Source organism: Theropithecus gelada, chromosome 7b, assembly GCF_003255815.1.
Source record: "Theropithecus gelada isolate Dixy chromosome 7b, Tgel_1.0, whole genome shotgun sequence".
In the NCBI taxonomy this organism is placed as follows: Eukaryota; Metazoa; Chordata; class Mammalia; order Primates; family Cercopithecidae; genus Theropithecus; species Theropithecus gelada.
In genome coordinates this window covers 61480322-61507285 of record NC_037675.1, presented here as the reverse complement: position 1 = coordinate 61507285, position 26964 = coordinate 61480322, and the positions used below count along the sequence as shown (strand labels likewise).

Sequence of the window (26964 nt, the reverse complement as noted above, 5' to 3'; positions counted from 1 at the left end):
GTCAGCTCCTTGACCTTGAACTTCTAGCCTCCAGCACTGTGAGAAAATAAATTTCTGCTGTTTAAGCCACCCAGTCTGTGATACTTTGTTATGGCGGCCCTAGCAAATTAATATAGTAATGTTTATTTTGGATATTGAGGTCTCTAGACACTAGAAATCAACATCAAAATTCTTACCGAATGAGGGTAATGACCCTGGGCTTTGCTTGAGCACTTCTGTCTCCAAGTAACAGGCCTCATTGCTGTGCTCGGGTTCCTGGCCCTCAGGTTAGTGGTTTTCACTTGGACCTCAGGGTGGGGGCAGAGGCAGGCCACATCCTTAGGGTACGGGGTTTACCTATGGAGGCACCAATACATTCCTTAATATTTCTCGTAAGCTAATTTGAGTGGGTCTCTGCCATTTGCAGTTGAGAGTACCGACTGATTAAGATATTAGTACCCAGAAGTAGAGTGCTAGAAATGAAAGATCCTAAAATGTGAACTGTTGTGTCAAGGTGGGGTAGGAGGCAGTGAGGCTCTCTCCATCTCCCTCCATCCCTGGGTGGGAAGTGGGCAGTCTTTATGATATGGTAATGAAGCAGCTAATTAAGATGTTATTGTAGTTTCTTTGGGATTCAGACCTGTACCTACTAAGGTGGAAGCTTCAGGGAATCCAGCAGAACAAAGTTAGGCTGCTCTGGTGTGAGAGGCAGTATCATATGGTGGTTTAAGAGCAAAGACTGAAATTGGACTACCTGGGTTCAAAGACCCTATCTCCTAGCTGTGTGACCTAGGGCAAGTTACTTAATCACAATTAAGCTTCCTCATCAGGGAAATGGGAATTAAAATAGTACCTAACTAACTGGATTATTGTGAGGATTAAGGGATTTAATATATATAAAGCACTTAGAATAGGCCTGGCACTTAGAAAGCATATGGACAGGTTAACTCCTGTTGTGTTGGTTACTTCTTGTGGCTCCTGCCAGGATCCTACTAGAAAGAGATGAGCCTTGGTCTTAGCTGGGAACAGCATAGAGCTTTGTTAAAACAGATCATGCTCCTCACTGCTCTCATGCACCATCTCAGCAGACAGCAATCCAAGACTGCTTAGGGTTCGGAATTACAAAATCAAACTCCCCACTAAGGCTAAATTTGGTCTGAACAAAAGTAAGGGCAAGGCAAAGAGAATAGACATTAGACAGGGACCTGAAAGGATCCAGAAATGGGACTTTACATCCCACAGAGGAAACAGGTAAGGTGCTTCCATACAGTGACAGAGAATAGACCAGTGGCTGCCTAGGGAAAAGGTAGAGGAGGGGTGGATTTCAAAGGGTCACCCCATTTGGGGGTGACGGAAATGTTTACCTTGATTGTGGTGATGGTTTCACAGGTGTATATATTTGACAAACTCCTCAAATTGTATACCTTAAATATGTGCAGTTTCTTGTACTCGAATCATACTTTAGTAAAGGTATAAACAAGAGAGAGCCAGAGGTAGAAGCTGCAATATCTTCTGTGACCTATCCTTGGGAGTCACACACTCATCATTTCTGCAGCATTCTACTGGTTGCAGTGACCAACCCTGATACAACATGGGAGGGAAATACATGGTGGTTTGCACACAGGAGGTGAGCATTCGTGGATCCATCTGGGGGATTTCTGGCCATCCCTCTATGTAGAGAGAACAATATGTACAAGGCCTTGAGGTGGGCTGGCATTCCAGAAAGCCTTAACTGATTACTCACCTCTGCTGAAAAGTTGACTGTTACTTGGTGCAATGGCTTTTTTGTTTTTTGGTTTTGTTTGTTTGTTTGTTTGTTTTGTTTTGTTTTTTGAGACAGGGTCTTGCTCTGTTGCCTAGGCTGGAGTGCAGTGGCACCGTCAGTCTCGGCTCACTGCAACCTCTGCCTTCCAGGCAGTCTCAAGCGATCCTCCCACTTCAGCCTCGGTGCAATGTATTTTAACACATCATCTGTCACATCTTCCAAAATTTGAGTCCCAGGTTCTCCAGAACCTCAAGGGGTTAGTTAGACTAACCACTTTCAATGCCTAAGTCTTCTAATATGTCAAGTTCTCCTCTGACCTTACGCTTTGGTTTATAAAGAGTGAAATTATGAGAAGTGTCAGCATGTTTGCAAGTTGATGGGATGGAGTATGATTTAAGAAGCAAGAAAGAATCTTGTTTTCCTTAAATCTGAGAGCATAAATTTCTGTTCACTCTGCTTATCTCCAAGGCTGGTTCTGGCTGGAGAGGGGAGAAAAAAGAGAAAGAGAGAAAAGCATCGAGCAGTTTTAGAATTTTAAGAAAATATTCGCATATTTTAAGAAATTTAACCTAATTTTTTTAACTTTTTACTTTAAAATGATTATAGATTCACAGGAAGTTGCCAAGATGGAACAGATGTGTACCCTGTACCCCGTTCCCCCCACTAGTAATTTTACATAATTTTAAAACAATAACAGAACCAGGGGATTGGTACTGGCAAAATCCACAGACCTCATTCAAATTTCACCAGCTTTGCATGTACTCATGTGTGTATGAGTGTTCGAAGTTCTAGATTCGAATAACCACCACCACTACTAAATCATATACCAAGATATATAAAGGGAAGTTTGAAACACGGCATTTAAGGGAGAGAGAGAGTGAGAGCCATAAACTGCTTATGTTTAAGAGTCTCAAGATACTGTGGAAATTGGCTAATCTAAACAAGCAATCGATGCACTGATATGGGGAACTGCTTGTGGTGAATAGTGGAGTGAGATATTCTTATTGAGGGATCCCATGAGATTACTAAAGATAAGAAAATAACTTATATTTTCTTGTAAATAAGACTCTAGGTAAGACCTTGTCTGCCTGAAGAATATCAGAAAACTAGACAATGACCTGAATGCTTGTACCTGGGGTATAGCCAGGCAGGTGTAAGCCAGAGCGTGTGGTGGGAGGCAGCTAATAGATTGCAGAGCTCCTCTCCACTGTGGCCAGCCAGGTTGCAGGATTTCTGAGTAAGGGTGCTGTGAGTTTTTGGGGCAGGGCAATTCTTTGTTGGGTATGTCTTTACATAGTGCCCAGACCTTTAGCACTCTGATGGCACCCTGGCTAGCTGGCACTATGGCAACTGTTCATCCAATACATTTCCAAAAGCATCTAAGGTATGTGAAAACACCCTCAATCAAAAACCACAAACCCCTTCTTGTTCTTGAGGAAAAATATTCCCTCCCTAGACTTCCTCGGTTCCTGTTTCCACTCACAGCTTCCACTCACTTTTTCTTTTTCCCCCGCCCAGGGACTGCCGATCTTGGAGGATCTGGATTTTTAAAGTTATTTTTGTGTAATTCTTTTGTTATGGAAGGTGGCAATTGCTTACGCACAGCTGCCTTCATCTTAGCTGACCTGAATGGGCCTTAGCTGCCATGAATGGGCCTGAGCCCAGACCATCAAAAGTGGCCATTACTAAAAGGAGGGAAGGGAGGGTACCATTCTATTACACCTGCAATTAAAAATGAAGGTTACCAGTTATAGAAAGACTTTAGGACCCCTTGGTTGTGACTTTATTCAAAGCATTTTAATAATACTCAGAGAAGACTGACATATTTAATGCTAGCAACTCTTATTTTAACATTGACTTCGGAACTTCAAGGAGGTTTTAAAAAATTGAATTTTAATTTTTAATTTTTGTGGGTACATAGTAGGTCTATATATTTATGGAGTATATGAGATACTTTGATACAGGTATACAATGTGTAATAATCACTCATGGTAAATGGGGTATCCATCCCTTCAAGCATTTATCCTTTGTGTTACAAGCAATCCAATTTTACTCTTCTGGTTATTTTAAAACATACAACTAAATTATTATTGACTATAGGCACCCCATTGTGCTATCAAATACTAGGTCTTATTCATTCTTTCTAACTATAATTGTACCCATTAACCATCTCCACTTTCCCCCAACCCTCTCACTACTCTTCTTAGCCTCTGGTAACTATCCTTCTACTCTCTCTGAAGGAGGTTTAAATTTCAAGGAAAGGAGAATTCAATCAATGTGGGCTTATTGTTTCTCATGTCAACACTAAGCTATGTATTGCAGACTCTTCAAAAGGAGCATCAGATTTGCTACTCTATTTCAAGGATTCTAAAGTTCTATTGCAACAATAATATATTAACCGCAAAAATAATTAAAAAACAATATCAGACATAGTTCAGAAGTAATTGTGGAAAGAGCTGAGATTTGGGTAGAGATGACTGTGAGTCCAGATAACTCCAAAAAGCTTTTTAGAGAAGGATGAGGGTGGGGAGGTTTATAATAGGATTAAAAAAAGAGAAGGAAGAGCTGTTTAAGGAAATTCGATTACTGCAAGTAACATTCTTCAAAACATTTGAAGAAAAACAAAAGTTTGGCACGCAAGACTGGAAAAAGAAAACAACATTGGGGAAGGAAGTCACTGCTTCTTTTATTTCCATGACTGTTTTAAAGTCATATTTAGTTTCAGCCAAGGAACAGCCTTTGACATCAGAGCATACAAGGTATTCTAGGACATAAAGAGGATGAAAGTTCTACTGCATCAACGTCCAGAACTTTCTCCATTTGGTCACAGGTCGTTCTCATACATGGCCCAGTATCTATGCACTCTAACTGGGTCCCTCTGAGGCTTGTGAATGGAAAGCCCTCTTGCTTTCAAATGCTTGAAAACAAGAAAGATGCTACTGTTAATGCCTTAAACACATGTAGGTATTTAGTGGGAAGTAATGAAATGTTTTGAAGCTCATTTCAAACGGAAATTAATCAAGAACAGTAGTTTACTCTTTTGTGTATTAGAGTAGGCAAGACCTTGGTATTTTCATTACGTTCTCTGTTTTTATTTGCTGTTTATATTAGGATGTGAATCATGGCTTGGGTAAGGGGAGGATTTGGTACCAAGCTAGGCTTTGGTTGCCAAACAGACACTTTAGCTGAGAGTAAGTTTGTGTGTGGTCAGAATCAGGTTGTAAGGTGCCAACACAGCACATGGCTTCAGTCTTTTCTTCTCTAATTGTAAAAGGTCCTTGTCCCCATGGAGGGACCATTGCCTTGACTTGTGGGGTCTTGAGTGATAGCCACACTCTTCGGCACTCTCTCGACCTCATGAAAAGATACTGAAACTTGAAAAGGGAATGTTCTTTCTGAATAGGAATGGAGAAGAGGGGCCAGGCAAGAATGATTCTTTGTCTCCTGGCTGTTGCTAGTTTTCCTGTACAGAAAGGAAATAATGTAGTATATAATATGTAGCTTCTGTTTGAATCAGCTTTTTAAAAAATACTGGAATTTTATTTGTTTATTTTTGGTAGAGACAGGGTTTCCCAATGTTGCCCAGGCTGGTCTTGGAAACCTGAATTCAAGCAATCTGCCTGCCCCGCTGGGTGTGGCGCAAGAGGGCGCGGGCAGCCCCAGGGAGGCGAGTGCGGCCGCGAGTGCTGAGCCCGGGGCGCCCGAGCGGCTCCTCCTCCCGGCCTGCTCCCTGGGCAGAGCCGGGGCGGTGCCGCTCTGGGCTGGCCGAAAGGGTGGCGCTGCGATCCCGCAGGGCAGCGACGCGACTCTGGTGCGGGCTGTCTTCTTCCCCCGGAGCTGGGCGTGGGCGGCCGCGATGAACTGGGAGCTGCTGCTCTGGCTGCTGGCGCTGTGCGCGTTGCTCCTGCTCGTGGTGCAGCTGCTGCGCTTCCTGCGGGCTGACGGCGACCTGACGCTACTATGGGCCGAGTGGCAGGGACGACGCCCAGGTGAGGAACGGCCAAAGCCGCTCCCGACTGGGAGGCCGGGCTCGGAGCTGCCGAGGCGTGTCCGGGTCTCCGGGGGTTCCGCGGTGATCCCGGGTCCTTTGCGGGTTGCGTGGAGCTTCCCGAAGGCCTGGCTGCGCCTTACGCTGGGCTGCGGGTTGGGGAGGAGGACGCGAGGGCTGAAAAGCCCCTTTGTCTTCTGTCCTGGTCGGAAGATGGCACGGACTTGCCATTCAGGCTAGGAAACCTCTCCAGGGAGTGCCAAACTATAAGAGAGCACTGGAGTCGGCGGGGCCTCTGAGGACTCTGACATCCTACTCAGGACTCAAAGGATTCTAGTGTTGCCTCAGAGGACGATACTTTGAGAACAGTGAGCGTCCCCCTGCGTTTGTAAGGGAACCTCCTTTGTAAGTACTGGAAGCCCCGTCATTCTACTACCTGAAGTTGTCTAGCCTCCACTTCTCACTCCTGCTGTTTTGAAATAAAATCTGAGATAATCCGAAGTCACTCACCTACCTACTTATTGGGATGAAAGTTGAACACTAGAAAGAATTGAAATGGCAGTTTGCTGGAGTGAGATCATTGTTGGCATACTGCCCATCTCACTTTATCTGTGTCTTGCTTCGTATTTGACATTGTGTTTGTTTGCTATATGTAGGCTCTGTGCTCAGCGCTTTATACCCATAACCTTTAACGTTTCCAACTCTTACAAGGTAGGCATTATTAGTCTTATTTTCCAGATAGGGAAACTGATGTTCAGAAAAATTAAATGACCTACCAAAAGCTAGGCTTTGGATCCTTAAGGACTTGGGGAAGTGAGGTTTCCCTAGACCAAGTTTCTGGTATAAAAATACTCAAAGCATGTTACAAAGTTTGCTTGGAAAAGATAGTAGCTCAAAAGATAGACTATGTTGTGGGGGCACTATGAGTTGGGCGTTGAGGGGGGTGATATTTATCCCAAGGTGAGAATTGGTTCTTGTGGACCAAAAAAAAAAAAAAAAAAAAAAAAAAAAAATCTGATACAGTGAGTTGTGCCCCTCCAAAGCTTAACCCCACCCGAGAAAATGTTATTCCTTAGTATTTCATTTTTCTGGTTGGGTTTTCTTGGGTATAGCCTGTGCAGCACTGACATTGAGTTCACGAAAAATACACAACATAGACGCGAGAGCAGTGCTAAGAAACTATGGCAAGTGATTGGGCTTTCTCCTTTTAAAGCCGGAATCCCAAATACTGCACAACTTCATTAACCAAGGGCTTTCTCTTGATTGATTGTTCCATCCCAGTGGGGGAATATGTGTGCCTATTGGCTGCCATTGGCTGCCTTGCAGACGTTGTTTGTGTTTGATCCTTAGTGCTTTTGTGTTCACTTGGACTTGGAGAATTAAATGAAAATAGATTATATTTTATAATTTAATCCTACAAAAAATATTCAACCCATCAAATTATGTCAAGTGCTAAAAAGGAAAATTGTTGACAACATCTGAATGAATATCTCTAAGCTACTAAAAGTTATTTTCTTATATTAAGGAAAAGTTAAAAGTTAAGATCACTGACAATTTTAAGAAATTCATTTAATATTTTCGGTTATCTTTTGCTGGAAAAGAACAGTTTGAAGGATTTTAAATTTAATTACATTGTTATTATGTAGTTATATAATTTGCAAATTTGCACATGTAGTTTGATAAATTGCTATTTATCTAAGTAAATAAGTTACATAAAAGTTATTTAGCAAAAATCTGGTGTGGAGGCATGTACCTGCAATCCCAACTACTCTGGAGGCTAAGGTGGGAGGGTCATTTGAGTCCAGGAGTTCAAGACCAGCCTGGGCAGCATAGTGAGACACTGTGTCAAAAACCATAAAAATGTTTTTCAGCAAATACAGTTATAAAGTTAGGTGTTAATAACTTTTAAATTTTAATTTAACGTTTAACTTAATCTTAAAATTTAGTCATATGCTTATTAACCAAAGAGTAAGCTTTTTTTCTTTTTCTTTTTTTTTGAGACACAGTCTTGCTCTGTTGGCCAGGCTGGAGTGTAGTGGTGTGATCTTGGCTCACTGCAACCTCTGTCTCCTGAGTTCAAGTGATTCTCCTGCTTCAGCCTCCCTAGTAGCTGGGATTATAGGTACATACCACCACATCTGGCTAAGTTTTGTATTTTTAGTAGAGCTGGGTTTTCGCCATGTTGGCCAGGCTGGTCTGAAACCCCTGACCTCAGGTGATCCACCCCATTCGGCCTCCCAAAGTGTTGGGAACACAGGCATTAGCCACCATGCCTGGCAGAAGTAAACTTTACAGAACTCCTTTTATGTATAAAGCACAGATATATGTACAGTACAGAAATGATATACCGTATATCTGTGGAATTAACATTTCACAGGAGAGTTTTAGGGAAAAAAAAATGTCTAAAAAGATTCCTGGTGGAGGTAGGGAGTGAGAAAGAAGAAAAGATTAAAGGAAAATTGAAATAGACTCAGATTCCCAAAACAGCTCAGACTGGAGAGATGGGCAGACTCTATCAAGATGGAAAAAGAAAAAAAAAATTATCTTTCTTGACTTTTCTGTAGGTTTATTATTTTTTGTCCCTTAAAAAAATAGCACACTTACGTAATACAAAAGTAAAAAATACAAAAAGATATATAGTAAAAAGTAAAGAGCTTTCTCTGACCCTTGTGCCCTAGCTACCTAGTATGCCTCTCTAGAGGCAGCCACCATTTCCTGCCTCTGCTGTATTAGTCTAGAGAAATTCTGTGCATTTCCAAGCATGTATCTCACATGGTGATATATATATATTTTTAATAGAGAGACAAGGTCTTGCTTTGTCACCCAGCCTGAAGTGCTGTGGCATGATCATAGCTCACTGCAGCCTCAAACTCCTGGGATCGGGCAATCCTCCCACCTCAGCCTCCCCAGTAGCTAGGACTACAGGTACAAACCACCACACCTGGATATTTTTAAACTTTTTGTAGAAACAGGCTCTCACTATGTTCCAGGCTGGTCTTGAACTCCTGGCCTCAACTGATCCTTCTGCCTTGGCCTCTCAAAGTGCTAGGATAACAGATGTGAACCATCAAGCCCAGCCACACATGGCGAAATTTAAGGGTGGCTAATTTTAGACATTAAAATGGTCCAGAAAAATCCATGGCAGAAGTCTAGAGGAGGAAAAATTTCAGCAGCAGCACATGTGAGCAAAACTCGTTTTTGTTAACAGTAACCTCAATAGGAGTCAGCTGTGAAGTGGCTGCCAGAAAAGATTAGGCAACCTTGGGTTGCGCTTGTAGGCTTCAGTGTCTGAAGCAACAGCTGCAAACAACAGAAGTCTCCTGACTAGCTGCTTGTATGTGCCGGCCTCTGTGCTGGGCACTGGGGACACTGCAGTGACTGAATCAGCCACAGTCCAGGCCCTCATAGACCCTACCTTCTGGGGGACAAGGGAAGTGATTTTTGTCATCTCATCCTGCTCTGCGCTGTCCAGACCCTACCGAATCATGTGTCCTGCCCTAGCCAGTACCCTTTAATAAACAGGAACATTGACCAACTAGCATTGGTGCAGGTGGGCGTGAGCAGAAGAGCGAGGAAACCTGATACCATGTCATGTAAGGGAAGGTGGAGAAATTGGATAGGTTTATTTAGCCTTAGAGGAGTAAGAGATGAAAGGACTTAGGGAAGACATAATGGTTGTCTTCCCTAACAACTGTGAGGGATTGTTATTTGGAAGACAGGTTTGATTTCTTTTCTTTTCTTCCCTAAAGAGCTTTTTGTAAAACAAGACAGCAGAATTGCAACACAATTTAAGTGTCTGTGTAGGTCACAAAAGAGATGCAAAATGTTTGCAGTATGATTAATATGTATTCATATAGTGAGTCATTCTTACACCTATACGTAAGATACTTCCATAAATTAAAAGTAGCCCAGCTCTAATAACCATAAGCTATATTAGTGGATCCCTTTTCCTAATATAACATTTAAGTATTCCGTCTGATATTGATTCCTTTAACAAATGGAGTCTACAAACTGAATTTTTAAAAGTTGTTAAAGGTGACAAACTCTTTAAACGGAGTCGTTCAGTTTACAGAAAATTCTGGGAGAACAAGCAGGATAAAACTGAGCAAGATTTTCAATAAGTATGCATCTGAAACTCTCCCATTTTTCACAATTCTGATACTAATACATTCTTAAGGAATTTTGCAAAAGTTAATCTGCTGACGAGAAATAAACCTTAAGACCAAACTCTTTGTAACTGTTCTCTTCCAGATGTGGTATATTAAGATTAGTCAAAGTTGGCCAGGTGTGGTGGCTCACGCTTGTAATCCCAGCACTTTGGGAGGCTGAGGTGGGCAAATTGCTAGAGCTCACAAGTTCGAGATCAGCCTGGGCAACCTGGCAAAACCCCATATCTACAAAAAAATACACACAAAAAAATTAGCCAGGCGTGATGGTGCACGCCTGTAGTCCCAGCTACTTGGGAGGCTGAGGTGGGACGTTGGCTTGAGCCTGAGCCGTGGAGGTTGCAGGGAGCCAAGATCATGCCACTGCACTCCAGCTTGGGTGACAGAGCCAGACCTTGTCCCCTCCCCACCTCCCCCCCACGCCCCCCAACCCCCGCCAAAAAAAAAGCTTAGTTGAGCTTAATCTACTCTCATGTATTTCCCAAAAGATCTACTCTGTGCCAGAGATAACACAAATCTGGAGTGAAAATATTTGGAGTTGGTTACTAGTATTTTACCAAGTACTTTCCTACCCTATTTCTATTTTCCCTTAAGCTTTTCTATTTTAAACACACACGACCATAATTTATATCTTTTCAGATACCAAGTAGGTAATTTTGTAAAGAAAAGATTTTTTTTTTTTTTTTTAAGATAGAGTCTTGCTTTGTTGCCCAGGCTGGAGTGCAGTGGCACTATCTCGGCTCACTGCAACCTCCACCTCCTAGAGGTTCAAGCAATTCTCCCTGCCTCAGCCTCCCAAGTAGCTGGGATTATAGGCGCCCACCACCATGCCCAGCTAATTTTTGTATTTTTAGTAGAGACGGGGTTTCGCCATGTTGGCCAGGCTGGTCTTGAACTCCTGACCTCAGGTGATCCTCCTGCCTCGGCCTGCCAATGTGCTGGGATTACAGGCGTGAGCCACTGCACCCGGCCAAAAAGAAGTTTTTGACAACAAAAAATTATCTTCCCAGATTGACAATTCAGTTTCAATGAAAAATCTTCATTTTTATAGCCTCTTTTTGTTTTCAATAGATTAAAGAGAAACCAGCAATTCTATCTTAGTATTAAATATCACAAATGAGAAGCCCTAGCTGAGAAAATGTCTTCATTTGGTTAAGTTTCAACAATTAAAGTTCAGGTTACTCTCAGAGATGATTAAGTATTAAAATTGCTTTTACAAATGTGAAACCAATTTTTCCCTAGGGGAGGGGAGATAGGAAGGAAGAAGCCAGCGGAGAAGGGGCCCAAGAAGACGGATAGGGTACATGAAGCTGTACAGTCAGTACCTGATTTGGGTCACTTTTTCAGTGTGATGGTTATTTTCTTGTATATCTTACTAAGCCTGTAATAAAAGACAGGGCTAAACCCACAAATCAGGGCAAATTTTAAAAACATTCATCTTTAAGTTTCATAAATGTGTGCTATTCTAAATCACGTCTCCAATACATCTGCACATTCTCATAGACTAACAGAATACACAAACTTATGGAAGTCTCCCGTTATGCTATGAATGTTGCCTACATCTGACATTAGCTTTATAAATATTCAATGGAACCACAAACAAAGGTACTATCACTTTTGAAATCTGTCTAATATATAAAGAAAGATCAGCCGCAATTCCATAAAACAGAAGGGCTTCAATTCTATATTTCTTTTGCTTTTTGTGTCAGTTGTTTGAAAAACACTAGAAGCTGACATGAAATTTTCTGTGTATTGTCCAAGAACTTGGTTTTCTGATGTTAGCTTGAGGTTTTCTTCCATAACTGCATCTCCTCTGACAGAGAGATCTTCAAGTGTATGTTGGAGTTCCAACACTTCATTAATAAGCTGTGTTTTTTCCTCCAGTTCCAATTGATTTTCAGCATCAACTGCATCCATGTCAATATTCGTCATCTTGGGTAACAAACTTCTGGGCCTTGGATACAAAATCCTTGATGAATGTTTGAGGTGCTGGGAGAGGGAGGGATGGAGAGGATGCCTCAGGCCGGACACTTGGACCCACCGACACCAGAAGTTTGACTTCTTCTTTGTCAAACCACAAGGCAGGATTACTGCACACTGCTACCAGTTGATAGCATTTACAAGCTTATCACATTAGTATAAAATAGATCCCTTGAATGATTAGACTTCCCCAAAAAAGGAGCTGAAGCTTCAGAGATAATTAGCTTCCTCATCCTGTGAGGGAATTAGAGATGGGTCAAGGGCTTGAGAAGAGAATTCTCAAACTGGAGTGGGAGTTGCACTGTCACTTTCCTTTCAACTCTAAGAATCTACTTTCAGGGGCTCCTAAAGGGAGACCATTATGTATACCAGATTCTGTGGAATCGGGAAACAAATGGTGCTAAATAAAAAAGTTTCTTTAGGGTGGGAGGAAGAGGCCAGAACTGTGATTGCATTAAAGGTTTACACCATCAGCTTTAAATATTTGCTTAGTTGTGTACACATCAAGAAGTCTTTGTTAGCTCGAGGCTGGTTAGTAAATCCTGTGTCTAAAACAAATGATATTCACTTTAGAGTCTGATGATTGCAGAACTTGGGAACAACAAGTAGTCAATAAATGAATAAATGATTATCTGAATAGATGTTATATTGTTCTTCATAAAGTCCTATAGGAAGGTTGCCCAATTGTGCCTTTTATGAAAGCACATTATATGACAGGAAAGCATTGTAGCCCAGACATAGTATTTGGGATGTTTCCATCCTTTGTTTTTTTTTTTTTTTTTTTTGAGACAGAGTCTCACTCTGTCACCCATGCTGGAGTGCAGTGGAGCAATCTTGGCTCACTGCAACATCTGCCTCCCAGGTTCAAGTGATTCTCACACCTCAGTCTCCTGAGTAGTTGGGATTACAGGGATGCGTCACCACACCTGGCTAATTTTTGTATTTTTTGTAGAGAACAGGTTTCATCATGTTGGCCAGGCTGGTCTCGAACTCCTGGCCTCAAGTGATCTGCCTTCCTTGGCCTCCAGGCAAGTGCTGGGATTACAGGTGTGAGCCAACGTACCTGGCCTTAGTTGAGATATTTACATGAAACCTTTTTCCTAAGGACAAGTGGTATTTTCTTGAATGTCTAAGAAACAGTTGGGCTTTAAATTATTGATCATATTTAAACGTATATCATGAAATAGTGGACAGTGTGGGCTTTGGAGCTAGATATACCTGGGCTTATATCCCGGCTCTGCCAGGATTCTTGGGTGTTTGTTTATTCAGTAGTTATTTATGGAGCCTTTTCAATATTCCAGTCCTTGTTAGGCACTGAGGCCACACCAATGAACAAGGAAGACAAGGTCCTACCCTTAATGGAATCTACTGACTAGTGGGGACAAATTAATCTCTGTAAACCTCAGTTACCTTTTCTGTAAAACTGAGATAATAATACATTTTCATACAGTTCTGGTGAGGCTTTTAATAGATAATGTGTTAAGTACATAGGAAGTAATGTAAAAATGTTAAGCCATTAGAATTTGTAACCCCGTTTCCCTGGCTGGAGAAGTTAGGAGACATAGGTTATTAAGTGACTGTTCTATGTTTTGCTGTAGCGAAGTCCATCTATTAAAAAACTTGAGCAATAATTATAATTGATGTTTATTAAACACTGAGTATGTACTGGATATATCCTGCCCTGAGTGCTTTCTATGTTTTAACTCATTTCTCAACAATCACGTGAAGGATGTGTTCTTATTCATTACATTTTCAGTTGTGGAAAATTAAGGCACCGAGTTCTCACCTGGGAACATTTCAGTGCTGTGTGTGTTGGAGCTGGCATTTGAACCCTGGCAGTCTCCAGGGATGGTACTGTTAACATCACAGTTAGGATTTAGAGCTGTTTAAAACACTACAATCATTTCCTGATTTTAACTTTTCTGATCTAAAATCAGAAATGTGATGTTAAGTGATACCTTGTTTAATATTTTTGATAAATAACATCTATTTTATTAAATAAGGTACACAGGAACTTTGCATAACAGTGACTTTACGAGTTCAGAGAGACACTGAATATCATCTCCTGCAGTGCTAACAAGTTTTTCATTGGAGAAAAGAATAAACCATTTGTCATTGCTTTAGTACTGTAACATTTTTAGTTGTTAAGAGGAACATAATTGGAGAAGCAGAGTACAATATTTCATCTCTCTGTAATATGCATTTGTTCTTGGGTGAATTACTATATTCTCCTAAGATGAAAGCTCAGGCATCGGGGGAGCATTTTTACAAAATGACCTTGAGCTGATAGGCATCAGGCATGACTGGCAAATGGGGAAAATATTACTTTAAAAATCTAGGATGTTTCCATCAACAGCACAGAACTTGGTATATTTAGATTCTTCATCAACCTCCATTGCAAAATATTAGAATAATATAATTAAAAACTGGATGGGACCTTCAGCCATCATCTAATCTGAATGGCTCATTTAATGGCTAAGGAAAGTGAGTCCAGGCAGTGATTTCCTGTTTAGTTAGCCTGTTTATCTTATCTATCATATTTATCTTATCTGTTTGTCATAAATAGAGCCTTGGGGTGAAAACATGGGGTTACAAGGCTTACCTTGAAGTAAAGTCTGGAAAAGTCATGGAGGTTCTGTAGTCTAGGAATACTATGTTGATAACTGTTATTAGTATGATTTGTATTAATGCTTTTTTTTTAGTTAAGGAGATGCTTTCTTAGAATAGTTCAAATTTTAAGCTCCATACATCATGCCTTCATATTTAGTGGTATTGTTTAAGGCTTTCTTTTCTTTTCTTTTTTCTAATCTTTGATTTATGATTGTAATTCATTGCTTATTTTCTTCCTTCCATTGTCATTCCTTCCATAGAATGGGAGCTGACTGATATGGTGGTGTGGGTGACTGGAGCCTCGAGTGGAATTGGTGAGGAGCTGGCTTACCAGTTGTCTAAACTAGGAGTTTCTCTTGTGCTGTCAGCCAGAAGAGTGCACGAGCTGGAAAGGGTGAAAAGAAGATGTCTAGGTAAGCAGATCTGAAATAGCAGCGGTGCTTCCTAGAAATAAATCAGAATCCAAACTCAAATACAGTTTTGGGACTTTCAGAGAAGAGTGAGATTTCCCCCTGGCTCCAAATGCTCTAAGTGCTTCGTCTCAGATCCTCTCCTTTTTGTCTTAATTGGCTGCCCTTGCCTTTTCTTCTTTTCTGCCACGTTTCTGTGCTTTTTTTGCACTGACTCTTGGCATTAGGGAGTGACCAACAATTGTATCAGATGCTGGTGGATTTTTAGTGACCAAGTGACTTAGATTTTTGTCTTAGAGAAAAAACAGTTGTGTTCTTATCCATGACATACATGTATCTGATCATAGAAAGTAGGAAGAATCCTTACTCATTTTATTAATGTATCAGATATTAAAATCATATGGGATAAGACTTTTATTATATAGGATAAAAGAACAGGAATGGAATTAGGTTTAAAAAATACAACTTGAGGTAATACTTTCATGTTCACATAAAGGGCAACAGTGTTAATATTTTTGTTTGAGTTTTGGTGTAGTTATGTTCACTTTTTTCTTTTTGAGATGGAGTCTCACTTTGTTGCCCAGGCTGTAGTACAATGGTGTGATCTTGGCTCATTGCAACTTCTGCCTCGCGGGTTCAAGTGTTTCTTGTGTCTCAGCCTCCTAAGTAGTTGGGACCACAGATGTGCACCACCACACCCAGCTAACTTTTGTATTTTTAGTGGAGATGGAGTTTCGCCATGTTGGCCATGCTTGTCTCGACCTCGTAACCTCAGGTGATCTGCCTGCCTCGGCCTCCCAAAATGCTGGGATCACAGGTGTGAGCCACCACGCCCAGCCATTATGTTCACATTGAAAGCAACCTCAAGTTATTATTTTTCATGCAACATTTATGAATAGTACCTAAGTTATTTTTTTCATAGAACAGGAAAGTTATTATTTTTCATGGACCATTTATTAATAGTACCTAAACTGAGATAATTTTGAATTTTCCAACAGACCATTTTTTGGGCCATCTCTCTACCTGTCATTCTTTTAAATATTTAACTTTGCTGATCAAGCTAATCACCCAGAAATGAGAGTTAGTTGCCACAGTAGTGCTCAGCAGGGCCATGGGCCTCTTTCATGATACTTCTTTCAAAGGCCTCTTGTGTTTTTGCACTGGGCCACTTCTTTTAGTAGTTGTTCCTCTGCTGCTGTGACTTGCAAGTCCTGTACTAGTGGAGTAGATGAACCAGGTCAGCATTTCTTACCTGGCACAAGGCTGTTTCCTTTTATCTTGCAGATCTGGAGTGCCCACTTTTTCATTTAATACGGTTGATGTTTCACAATTAACTCTTTTGCCCATGAAGTCTTTTTACCTCTTGTATTTTCTATATTTGCTTGTTTTTCTTACTGATGTTACTTGTATTTCAAGGTTAGAGTCCAGGAAAATTAGTTTCAGTTGTTCTTTTCATGAACAGAAAGAGCCAATCACAACTCAGCAGCATGTTTCTTGGATGGGAATTTCAGGCATGTGTCCTTTTCCCTGTTTACTTCCAGGAATCCTTAGCCTCTGGAGAGAAGCTTCTATATGTCATTTGACTGTAAGACTCTAAGCTTCTTACTGATTTTAAGCACAAATAGCTGTTTTGGGTGTAGAAGAGCAACTCATCTTTGTGAGCCTATTACAAAACAAAGGTACCTCTGTACTTCTAAAGAAATTGCTCCAAAATTTTTGCTCTTTTCTAGTTTGTAGTTTGTAGTATAATCTTGATTTCTGCTAGAAATCAAGTTGTAAAGTTAGACTGCATATTCAAGTTGCCATTCTACTTCCTGTGAGGCCAGCCAGCATTTTGTCTGGTAAGACATCATCATTTAACCACTAGTCCTCTTCCTGACCACTGAGAGGAACTCTCACAGGGTCACCCGGAAATGAGTTTGTTGCCAACTCCTTTTGCAGGGTGGATGTTAGTGGGAGTAGCAAGGAGCTTGATTGAACTATGGCATGACTTCCACACAAATTTTTGTCTTTATTTAGAGAATGGCAATTTAAAAGAAAAAGATATACTTGTTTTGCCCCTTGACCTGACCGACACCGGTTCCCATGAAGCGGCTACCGAAGCTGTTCTCCAGGAGTTTGGTAGAGTAAGTAGCACCTTATATTGATACAGTCTTGCTTTGAAGTAACTGCAGAAGAGATTCCCATCCATGGTGCTGTCATACAAAGGGCTTTAGGCAAGTGGGGTCCATGCAGTGAGATAGGACCCATGAGTTGGGCCCCTTAATCTCTGAGTCTTTGGCATTATGGAATTAGTACTTTTCATGTCTTAACAAGTACAAATTCCTCCGTGTAGAACAAAAGAAGCTAAAAATTCACAGCTGCTTTTATTTATTTATTTTTTTTGAGATGAAGTCTTGCTCTGTCGCCCAGGCTGGACTGCAGTAGTGTGATATTGACTCACTGCAATCTCCTCCTCCCGGGTTTAAGTGATTCTCCTGCCTCAGCCTCCTGAGTAGCTGGGATTGCAGGCGTGCACCATCACGCCCAGCTAATTTTGGTATTTTTTAGTAGACACAGGGTTTTCCCATGTTGGTCAGGCTGGTCTTGAACTCCTGACCTCATGATCCACCCTCCTTGGCCTCCCAAAGTGCAGGGATTACAGGCTACTGCGCCTGGCTGGCTGCTTTTATTTATTTTTATGACAATTATTAACTTTCATAAAAAGTCACCTAAAATGGGAATTTAATTCCACAGGTAAATTCGGGGTTTTATCTTTTTAATTTCTGACTTCTGGAAATATACCATTGTTCCATTGATTCTTCAAGTTAACAATATAACCAACCATCTATAGGAATTCCATCAGTCTATCCACAGGACATCCCCCAAACACCCCTTTTCTGATTTTATTTAACTAGATCGACATTCTGGTCAACAATGGTGGAATATCCCAGCGTTCTTTGTACATGGATACCAGCTTGGATGTCTACAGAAAGCTAATAGAGCTTAACTACTTAGGGACGGTGTCCTTGACAAAATGTGTTCTGCCTCACATGATCGAGAGGAAGCAAGGAAAGATTGTTACTGTGAATAGCATCCTCGGTATCATATCTGCACCTCTTTCCACTGGATACTGTGCTAGCAAGCATGCTCTCCGGGTAAGGCTGCTCAAACTCAACTCTGATAGAACTGACTTAAATGTGTATGTGGGGGATATGGCCATCACTGTGTGAGGTCCTTGGAGCTGGGAAGTGATGTGGGGAGACAGAGAGACCCAAGGAGACCTTTGGTAGAGGACACCCCCAGTAGATGCTAAAAAAGACTTGATCCACACATGCCTCTAACTTGTTGAACAAATAAATATGTATCAAGCACTGCATTGTGCCATGCAGTACAACAGACCCTGGGGATATAAAGATAGTAAGATGGGGTCTCTGCCCTGAAAAAGTGTATCATCTTGTTAACATGTCACTCTTCACCTTGTCCTTATTCCTACCACATCTTCATGGAAAATTGGGGGTCCACTTCTCCTTTCGTCTACATACACTTCAGGATGTACTTTTTCCTCCCCATTTCTGTGACTTCTTTTCTTTGCCCCTTGTAGTTGGTGTGTGTTTTGCCTGGTCTAATTATATACGCATGTCAGAAATAGGTACTTTCCACAGGATGATTAGTCCTGGTCTCATATCCTTACTGGGAAAAATTTTGACTGTATTCACTCTGGTTTCATTGGAAGAAGAAAATCTAGTCAAGGCAGAGGCAAGGAGAAAAGCTTGATTTGGACTGCGTAAGTTATAAGGTATAAATATTAGAAATGGATGAATTTTTAATGGTGGCTTAAGACTGGATATAAAGAAATTATAACGCCAATAGGAAAAGAATGATTAAAGAAGACACAACATTTATATTTAATGCTGTTGAAGTCAGTTTAAGTAGAATGTTTCACTGTTGGAATAATGAGATGCAATAGCTACATGGTTATCATGGTTTCATGAAAATTTGAAGCTTTGATTCTTTAGGACATCTTTTTTTCTGCTGCAAAGTGCAGACAACTGCAGACAGTGATGAAGCAGAATGCTACACTGATGATTTCCTCATATTTAGTAACAGGCATCAGTCACTTCCTGGAGAGCAGTTGGGCAAGCCTTAGGCAGGCAGATGGGGGAGGGCGGCCACCCATCTGTTTGGCACCATGTATCTCATAAGATATGCCGGATGCTTTCAGTAAACACAGATGAGCTGTCTGGCCTGCCCTGCAAGACTCATTATTTTATTACTGGATTTGATCCTATGATAAAATGTGGCAGGTTGAGACTGTAGTTACCAGGAAACTCTTTTTGAAGAGCACATTTCCTTCTCAGATTCTCAGTAAGCTACAGAATTAACTTGTTTATCATTGAAAAGTTTACACACAATGCTAGATGTGATTTCAAACAAGGAGAGGTTTTAGTGTTTGATGTATTGGCTTGCTTGGTGTCCTCTCTCCTCTTTTGCTACAGAGAGGCAGAAGGTTAAAGTTATGGGAGTTTTCCATTAATTTACCAAGGGTTTTTTTTTGTTTTGTTTTGTTTTTTTGGTTCATCTCTGAGTCAGGCACTGTATTGGTCTCTGATCATAAACCCTCATAGCCCCTCTGTTTGTTGGGGTCAGCATTCAGGGCTGATAGCGTTTTAACATTTTTGGATCATATACAGATGTACTGTGGGTTAGCTGTTTAGGCTTTTCAATAGATAACCCAGCCTTATAACAATGTAGTCTTGGAACATTTCCTAATTTAGGAAGAGATGAGAGGCAGTAGATTTCTGTTTACTCCCCATTGGTTTAGAAATGGTCAGTATCTTTAAGTCTAGAAGGTCTAGTCTGTTTTACACAAGTCATTCAGTAGGCAATCATATTACATTTTTAATTAGCCATGTACCCTCTTATTACCCCAAAAGATAAATGTTTGCTGAAATGAATTAATTCTGTTAAATTAGCAATATACATGGGAAAAGTGGAAATCATTCTTTGTGATAGTTTCTGTGAAGTACTACTCCCATCTTCCTCACCTTTGTCCCAAACATTTGCACTTTAGACTACTTTGGGGAATAAACAGAAACCTGACCTAAGTGATTCTCAGTGAAGGACATACACCCCTTTTTGAGTGGGGAGAGGAGGACTGGTATGAAGAGGGTATATCAGAATCTTCAGGGATAGTTTTTTTTACCTATCCAGTGCATGCCTACCATAAAAATCATTGATGGCAAGACCCATCACTATCAAAGGGGGTGAACCATTTATACCTGGAAAGAGCTGAGAATGTCTGTTCTAGATTGCCTCCAGTCTACGGTTAAAAGTGCCTAATAAGCTTGCATGATTACACTCCCTGTTCTTTACTCACACATTTTAGAACATATTTTGATAAGTCATGAGATACGTGTCTGTATTTATTTGCCTTCTTTTCCTCCTTTTTTTTTTTTTTTTTTTTTTGCCTGTTAGGGTTTTTTTAATGGCCTTCGAACAGAACTTGCCGCATACCCAGGTATAATAGTTTCTAACATTTGCCCAGGACCAGTGCAATCAAATATTGTGCAGAATTCCCTAGCTGGAGAAGTCACAAAGGTAAAAATTTCTGGTTGGGAATAATTTGAATGTTTACTAGTTACATATTGGCATTATATATTGGTGTTGTATCACTGTATATCAGAGTTTTTGTCTTAGAACTGCTTTTGTGTGAATTATTCACAAAACAACTTCTGCCATTATGAAAATTGTTTATGGAATTTCATTTGCTAAATGCATTGTCTTAATAGTTTGATTTTTATTACAAAAGTAGTAATTGTCTTTAAGCACATTAGGGTGATGCAATTCTAATTACAAGCAAAGAATCTTCACCTTTTAGTTAGCCTGCGCTGTATTATCTAGTAAGCATATGGTTTCTGTTGGGCTTTTTGAAATATTACAAATAGTTTATAAACTCCCATTAGTACTTATGGAGACTCCTAAGGGGCATGAAGCTCCACTAAAGGAACCACTCAACTAGATGGCATTTGAGTCCTTTCCAGCTTAAATTTCTGTGAAATTGCTTGGATAAATTCACTTAATTTTTAAATTTTCTTAGACTATAGCCAATAATGGAGACCAGTCCCACAAGATGACAACCAGTCGTTGTGTGCGGCTGATGTTAATCAGCATGGCCAATGATTTGAAAGAAGTTTGGATCTCACAACAACCTTTCTTGTTAGTAACATATTTGTGGCAATACATGCCAACCTGGGCCTGGTGGATAACCAGCAAGATGGGGAAGAAAAGGATTGAGAACTTTAAGAGTGGTGTGGTAAGACCAATTTCTAAGTTTCTTAATAATATGTATCGATCTTGCAGGAAGGTACAGAATTTTCCAGTGGTTAAAAAACTTTCTGGCTAGGTACAGTGGCTCATGTCTGTAATCCCAGCACTTTGGGAGGCCAAGGCAGATCACTTGAGGCCAGGAGTTCAAGACCAGCCTGGCCAACATAGCAAAACCCCGTCTCTACTAAAAATACAAAAAGTAGCCAGGCATGGTGGTGCTCACCTGTAATGCCAGCTACTCGGGAGGCTGAGGCATGAGAATTGCTTGAACCCGGGAGGCAGAGGTTGCAGTGAGCCAGGATGGTGCCACTGCACTCCAGCCCGGGTGATAGAGTGAGACTCTGTTTCAAAAACAAAAAAACCTTTCTAGCCTTCCACCAATCTCATGATATAAAGAAAAATAAATAAAAAATATTTTATCACCATGCTTATCTTTTGGTTTAGTATAAATTATTACTAGTCTTGGAGAAAGAAGTTTTTTTACAAGGTAAAATCAAATCAAAGACTGCCATTTTTTTCTTCTGTACATACTGTTTGGCCAGTGTGTGTGTCAAAATGTTCTTTCCCTACTGTTTCTCCCCACCAACTCCTACCCATCCTACCAGTCTCAACTCCCATGTTACCTCCTTGGAATGGTACCTGGCCTTCCCTCCCACTTCTCCCCAGGACCAGGTGCACCTCAGCCCCTGTGCTTTCCTGTCAAAGCACTTACTGCATTGTTAAAACAGACGCATGTGCTTTTACCTCATTCCTGAAGTACTCAGCACATCTAAGATGTGCCTATTCCCCTGTCTAAGGAAAATGCTGGTGATCATTCTTTCAGCACTCATTCTTTATAGCAATTAGTCGGGGAATACTATTAACCACTTCTGAGAAATTGTGACCCTCAAAAGAATTTAATTTATAGACAGTATAGGAAATGTAATGAAGTAAACAAAAAATTATAGATGATTATGCAGCAAAAGATTATTGCTGAGGATAGTTCTTATTGTTAGCCTTTGATATACTTTGTTACCACCTTCTTTTAGAAATGAATCAATAGGGTTTGATAGATAAAAAAAGAATTATAAAACAGGATCATACTATACATACCTGCAAATATTTAAGTAATCCACTAATTGTTAGACATTTAATTTATTCCAACTCTTTGCAGGACAGTGAAAATGAATTAGGGGGTAAAAAGTTACAAACACAACAAAATGCTTAAGAGACATAAAAGGTTATCAGACTGGGTCATGACACACTAAAATGTCCAGAGTGTGAACAATCACAAAGGAGCTTTTCATTTTCTACCAAGTAGTAATGTGGAACAGTTTGCTTTGGGCCAAATCGCTTATGAGTGTTTTGGTATTGTTGGGACTTGGTAGTGTGGGTAGAAGCTCTAAAGGTAAAGTTTCATCAAAGATTAAACCTGAGTTTTAAACATGGAGGACAGCTGATGCAGTAGCTTTGTGCCCAGTGATGGAAAGAGTTGAGAGGGACAGGCCACTGTACTACAGAGGAAGCACAGTCTCCTGGCAAAGAGCATGCAGCCTGGTGCTAGGCTACCTGGGTTCAAATCCCAGCTGTGCCCCACGCTCTTAAAGCAGGTTACTTCTCTATCACTCAGTCTCCCCATCTATTAATATAAGATGGAGATTAGTGATAATAGTGCCCAGTCACAGGATCGTATGGGAATTACATGAATTTAATATATGAAAAGCACTTAAAACACAACTTGGAGTGTTCTAAGTGTTAGCTATTGTGCTTTTTTTCCCCTTCTCATCTTGAGTTAGATATAGCAGGATATTCAGCTTCCTTAATGATCAAAGATTTTCATTATAATTGACACATAAAATTATATATATTTAAGGTATACATTGTGATGATCTAATACACTGTAAAATGATTACCATGACCAAACTAATTAACACATCTGTCACCCACAGTTACCTTTTGTTGTGGTGAGAACACTTAAAATCTACTTTTTTAGCAAATTTCAAATATGCAATACAGTATTATTAACTATAGTCACCATACTATATATTAGATCCTTAGAATTTGTAAGTTATAATAACATAAGTTATTTATCTTATAACTGAAAATTTCTAATTTTTTTTTCTTTGAGACAGGGTCTCGCCCAGTTGCCCAGGCTGGAGTCTGCAGTGGCGTGATCATGGCTCACTGCAATCTCCACCTCCCAGGCTCAAGCAATCCTCCCACCCTAGCCTCCTGAGTAGCTGAGGCTACAGGCACACACCACCATGCCTGGCTAGGTTTTGTAGTTTTGGTAGAGATGGGTTTTTGCCATGTTGCCCAGGCTAGTCTTGAACTCCTGGGCTCAGGCGATCCACCTGCCTTGGCCTCCCAAAGTGTTGGGATCATAAGTGTGAGTCACTGTGCCTGGCCAAAATGTGTACCTTTTGACCAAGATCTCCCCATTTCCCCCATTTTTCTGGCTCCTGGCAACCATCAATCTACTCTGCCTTTCAGTACGACTTTTTAGATTCCACATAAGTGAAATCACACAGTACTTGTTTTTCTGTATCTTGCTTCTATCACTTAGCATTAATGTCCATTATCCATGTTTTCACAAATGCCAGGAATTCCATCGTTTTATGGCTGAAAAATATTCCATTGTGGAATAGTATTCCATACACACACGCACACACACACTACGTTTTCTTTATCCATTCATTCACTAATGGACACTTAGGTTGTTTCCATATCCTGGCTATTATAAGTAATGCTAAAATGAACATGGGAGTGTAGATATCACTTCAAGGTACTGATTTCACTTCCTTTAGATTTATATCCATAAATGGAATTGCTGGATCAGATGGTAATTCTATTTTTAATTTTTTGAGGAATTTCCATATTTCCATAATGAGTGTACTGGTTCACATCCTCAATTTAAATAATAGGGCAGATAAAGAATATATTATAGAAGTGATTTTTTCAGAGGAAAGAGGGACCAGGGACTAGAGAATTTCAGTCCCACTGTAATAGTATTTTCAGAAATGTCCATATGAAGGGTATTTTGTTTTGTTTAGAGAACATCTAACTGTAAAATATAAACATCATTTAGCAAATCTCGCATGTTTTTTACACCTAGGCTTTTCTAAAAAAAAAATGACAGCCTTTTTCTTCCTACCACCATCTTTGAAATATTGCTTATTATATAGTCTTACTACTTTGTTGCTCTTTATTATGATAAGCTGGGCATTCTGTCATCTCCCAAAGCAATTTGTAGGACATAATACCTCATTCTTTATAGTCTGTACTCTTCCTCTCTCCATTTTATATTTTACATATATGTGTGTATATGTATTTTCTTATTGATAAGCATCTAAGAAAATGCTAGTATAACTTATTTCAAGCTAATAGTACTTGTTGTTAACTAGAATTTGCTTCTTTAGTCTAAGAACATTATGTCTGGAACTTTGTTTTTAATGAATCTTTATTATTTTTAGGGATCAAGAACAGTGGCTACACTGACTTTTGTATTATCATTATTATTATTTTGTCTTTCTTAGTGCAAAGTTTTGGAAGTAGTAAATGCATATCTTCCCAAAAGAAACATCACATCTTGGGGATTATCAAGTTGCTTTGTTTTATTCCTTAAGCAATATACAAAAAGTTCACAAATAATTTTTTTTTTCTTTTTTCTTTTTTTTTTGAGACAGAGTCTCCCTCTTGTTGGCCAGGCTGGAGTTCAATGGCGCTGTCTCAGCTCACTGCAACCTCCGCTTCCCGGGTTCAAGCAATTCTCCTGCCTCAGCCTCCCGAGTAGCTGGGATTACAGGCACACACCACCATGCCCAGCTGATTTCTTATTTTTAGTAGAGATGGAGTTTCACCATGTTGGCCAGGTTGGTCTCAAACTCCTGACCTCAGGTGATCCGCCCACCTTGGCCTCCCAAGGTGCTGGGATTACAAGCTGCGCCACAGTGCCTGCCTGGCCACAAATAATTTTAAAGCGTTATCTCCCATATATTTCAGTTCTACATAATCTGACTTATTGTTTTTATTTATTAGGGCAAAGCAGTGTAGGTATGATATGCTGATCCATAGAAGTCATTATAGAGAATTTAGCATTATAGTCCCATGCTATTTATGCCTCCTCTAAACCAGAGATGATGCTCAACTCATTAGAGGTACTTTTGTGTGCATCTAAAATTTTGGCTATGATTTTTTAATTCTAATTTAAGCGGTTTCTCAAATTTTGTGAAGATTCTTAATAGTGAACCATAATGATATAGCTCCTCAAAACAGAAGGACTTAAAATGTTAAAAACTGGGGTAAATAGGAGTAGGTACTGATTCATGTTTCTGTCCCTCTTTTACAGGATGCAGACTCTTCTTATTTTAAAATCTTTAAGACAAAACGTGACTGAAAAGAGCTCCTGTACTTTTCAAGCCACTGGAGGGAGAAATGGAAAACATGAAAACAGCAATCTTCTTATGCTTCTGAATAATCAAAGACTAATTTGTGATTTTACTTTTTAATAGATATGATTTTGTTTTCAACATGTAATGAAATAAAAAATAAATAATAAAAGATTGCCATGAATCTTGCAAAAAAGATATTAATTCATACTATATTCTTGGATAAAATAACCTTTTAAAATACTTTAGCACATATGCTTAAAATCTGAGTTAACAGATTTGTCTTAGTCCGTTTGTGCTGCTATAACAAAATACCACAGATTTGGTAGTTTATAAACAATAGAAAAATCTGTTTCTCATGGCTCTTGAGGCTGGGAATTCCAAGACCAAGGCACCAGCAGAATTAGTGTCTGGTGAAGGCTAATCTCTGCTTCCAAGATGGCACCTCATTGCTGCATCCTCCACAGTGGAGGAATGCGTGTCCTCACATGGTGGAAGGGACAGAAGGGAAAGAGGGCAAAAGTGCATTTAAAAGATCATCTAATCCCATTCATTACTCAGTCACCTCTTAAAAGCCACATCCTTTTATACTGTTGCATTGGATATTAAGTTTCAACATGAATTTTGGAGGGGACAAAAACATCCAAACCATAGCAACATAAATGTATAGAATATTTCACACACAGCAGAGTGCTGGGTAATGAGCAGATATAAAGAAGTATTTGAAATGACCTTACCTCCAGGATGCTTATATTCTTAGAAAAGTTGACAGGTATAGATGGCTGTAATTTGAAGCAGTAGGTAGGATTCATTGTACCTATTATTTATTAAACACCTGTTGTATGTCTTCTGCTGTACTGGAGTGCTTAGTATTAGTTAATTAACTCATTCCTCATAACGGCCCACTAAGATGGATGGTATTATCTACCTTTATAGATGAAGAAAGAGCAACAAGGTTTTATTTTTCCAAGGTCAAGGTCACAAAGCTAGTAAGGGGTAAAGCCATGATTAGATTCAGCTCAGGAAGATTCCACTGGCAACTCCTTACTTCTATAATTAGTTTTACTTTAATGTTTACCACCTTACAGCAGAAAACATGCACAGGCACTAATAGAAAATCAGCAGGAGTAACAGGTAAAGAAAAACATGGTCCTTATCTACAAGCAGTTCACAACTGAGCTGGAGCCAAAGTAACATACATAAAATAACTAGAATAGTTGTTGGGCAAGTCGGAAGCCACCCAAGTAGCTGTCCTTGGAAAAGAGGGAAGACGACATGTGGTAGAGGGACGACATGTGGTAGAGGTACACCATGAGGTATAGCGGGTAGAAGCAATGGAATAAATGCATACATAACAACATGGATATGTACTAGAGGCATAGTAAAGAGT

General features: G+C 40.0%; 2 protein-coding genes across 5 annotated transcripts in view; one reads left to right on the top strand and one right to left on the bottom strand.

The window, feature by feature from the left end:
• The first annotated feature begins 1062 nt into the window (after positions 1–1062).
• DHRS7 (dehydrogenase/reductase 7) lies at positions 1063–25770 on the top strand. 4 transcript variants are annotated; one of them, XM_025391258.1, is made up of 8 exons: positions 1071–1230; positions 5305–5733; positions 14749–14901; positions 16918–17024; positions 17796–18035; positions 20356–20478; positions 20978–21193; positions 25535–25770. In XM_025391258.1, the coding sequence occupies exons 2-8, from the start codon at positions 5601–5603 to the stop codon at positions 25580–25582; spliced, it is 1020 nt and encodes a 339-aa protein (XP_025247043.1). In that variant the 5' UTR covers positions 1071–1230; positions 5305–5600; the 3' UTR covers positions 25583–25770. The 4 variants fall into 4 exon arrangements, with proteins under 4 accessions (XP_025247045.1, XP_025247044.1, XP_025247043.1 ...); XM_025391260.1 differs by lacking the exon at positions 5305–5733 and having other exon boundaries at positions 1063–1230; XM_025391259.1 differs by lacking the exons at positions 5305–5733; positions 25535–25770 and having other exon boundaries at positions 1063–1230; positions 20978–21599.
• Positions 1785–26964, bottom strand: part of PCNX4 (pecanex 4) — a 77852-nt gene continuing 52672 nt past the window's right edge. The window contains exon 10 of the mRNA XM_025391256.1: positions 1785–2223. Within this exon, the coding sequence (XP_025247041.1) occupies positions 2167–2223 (57 nt within the window). The 3' untranslated portion in view covers positions 1785–2166. The remainder of the gene's footprint in view (positions 2224–26964) is intronic.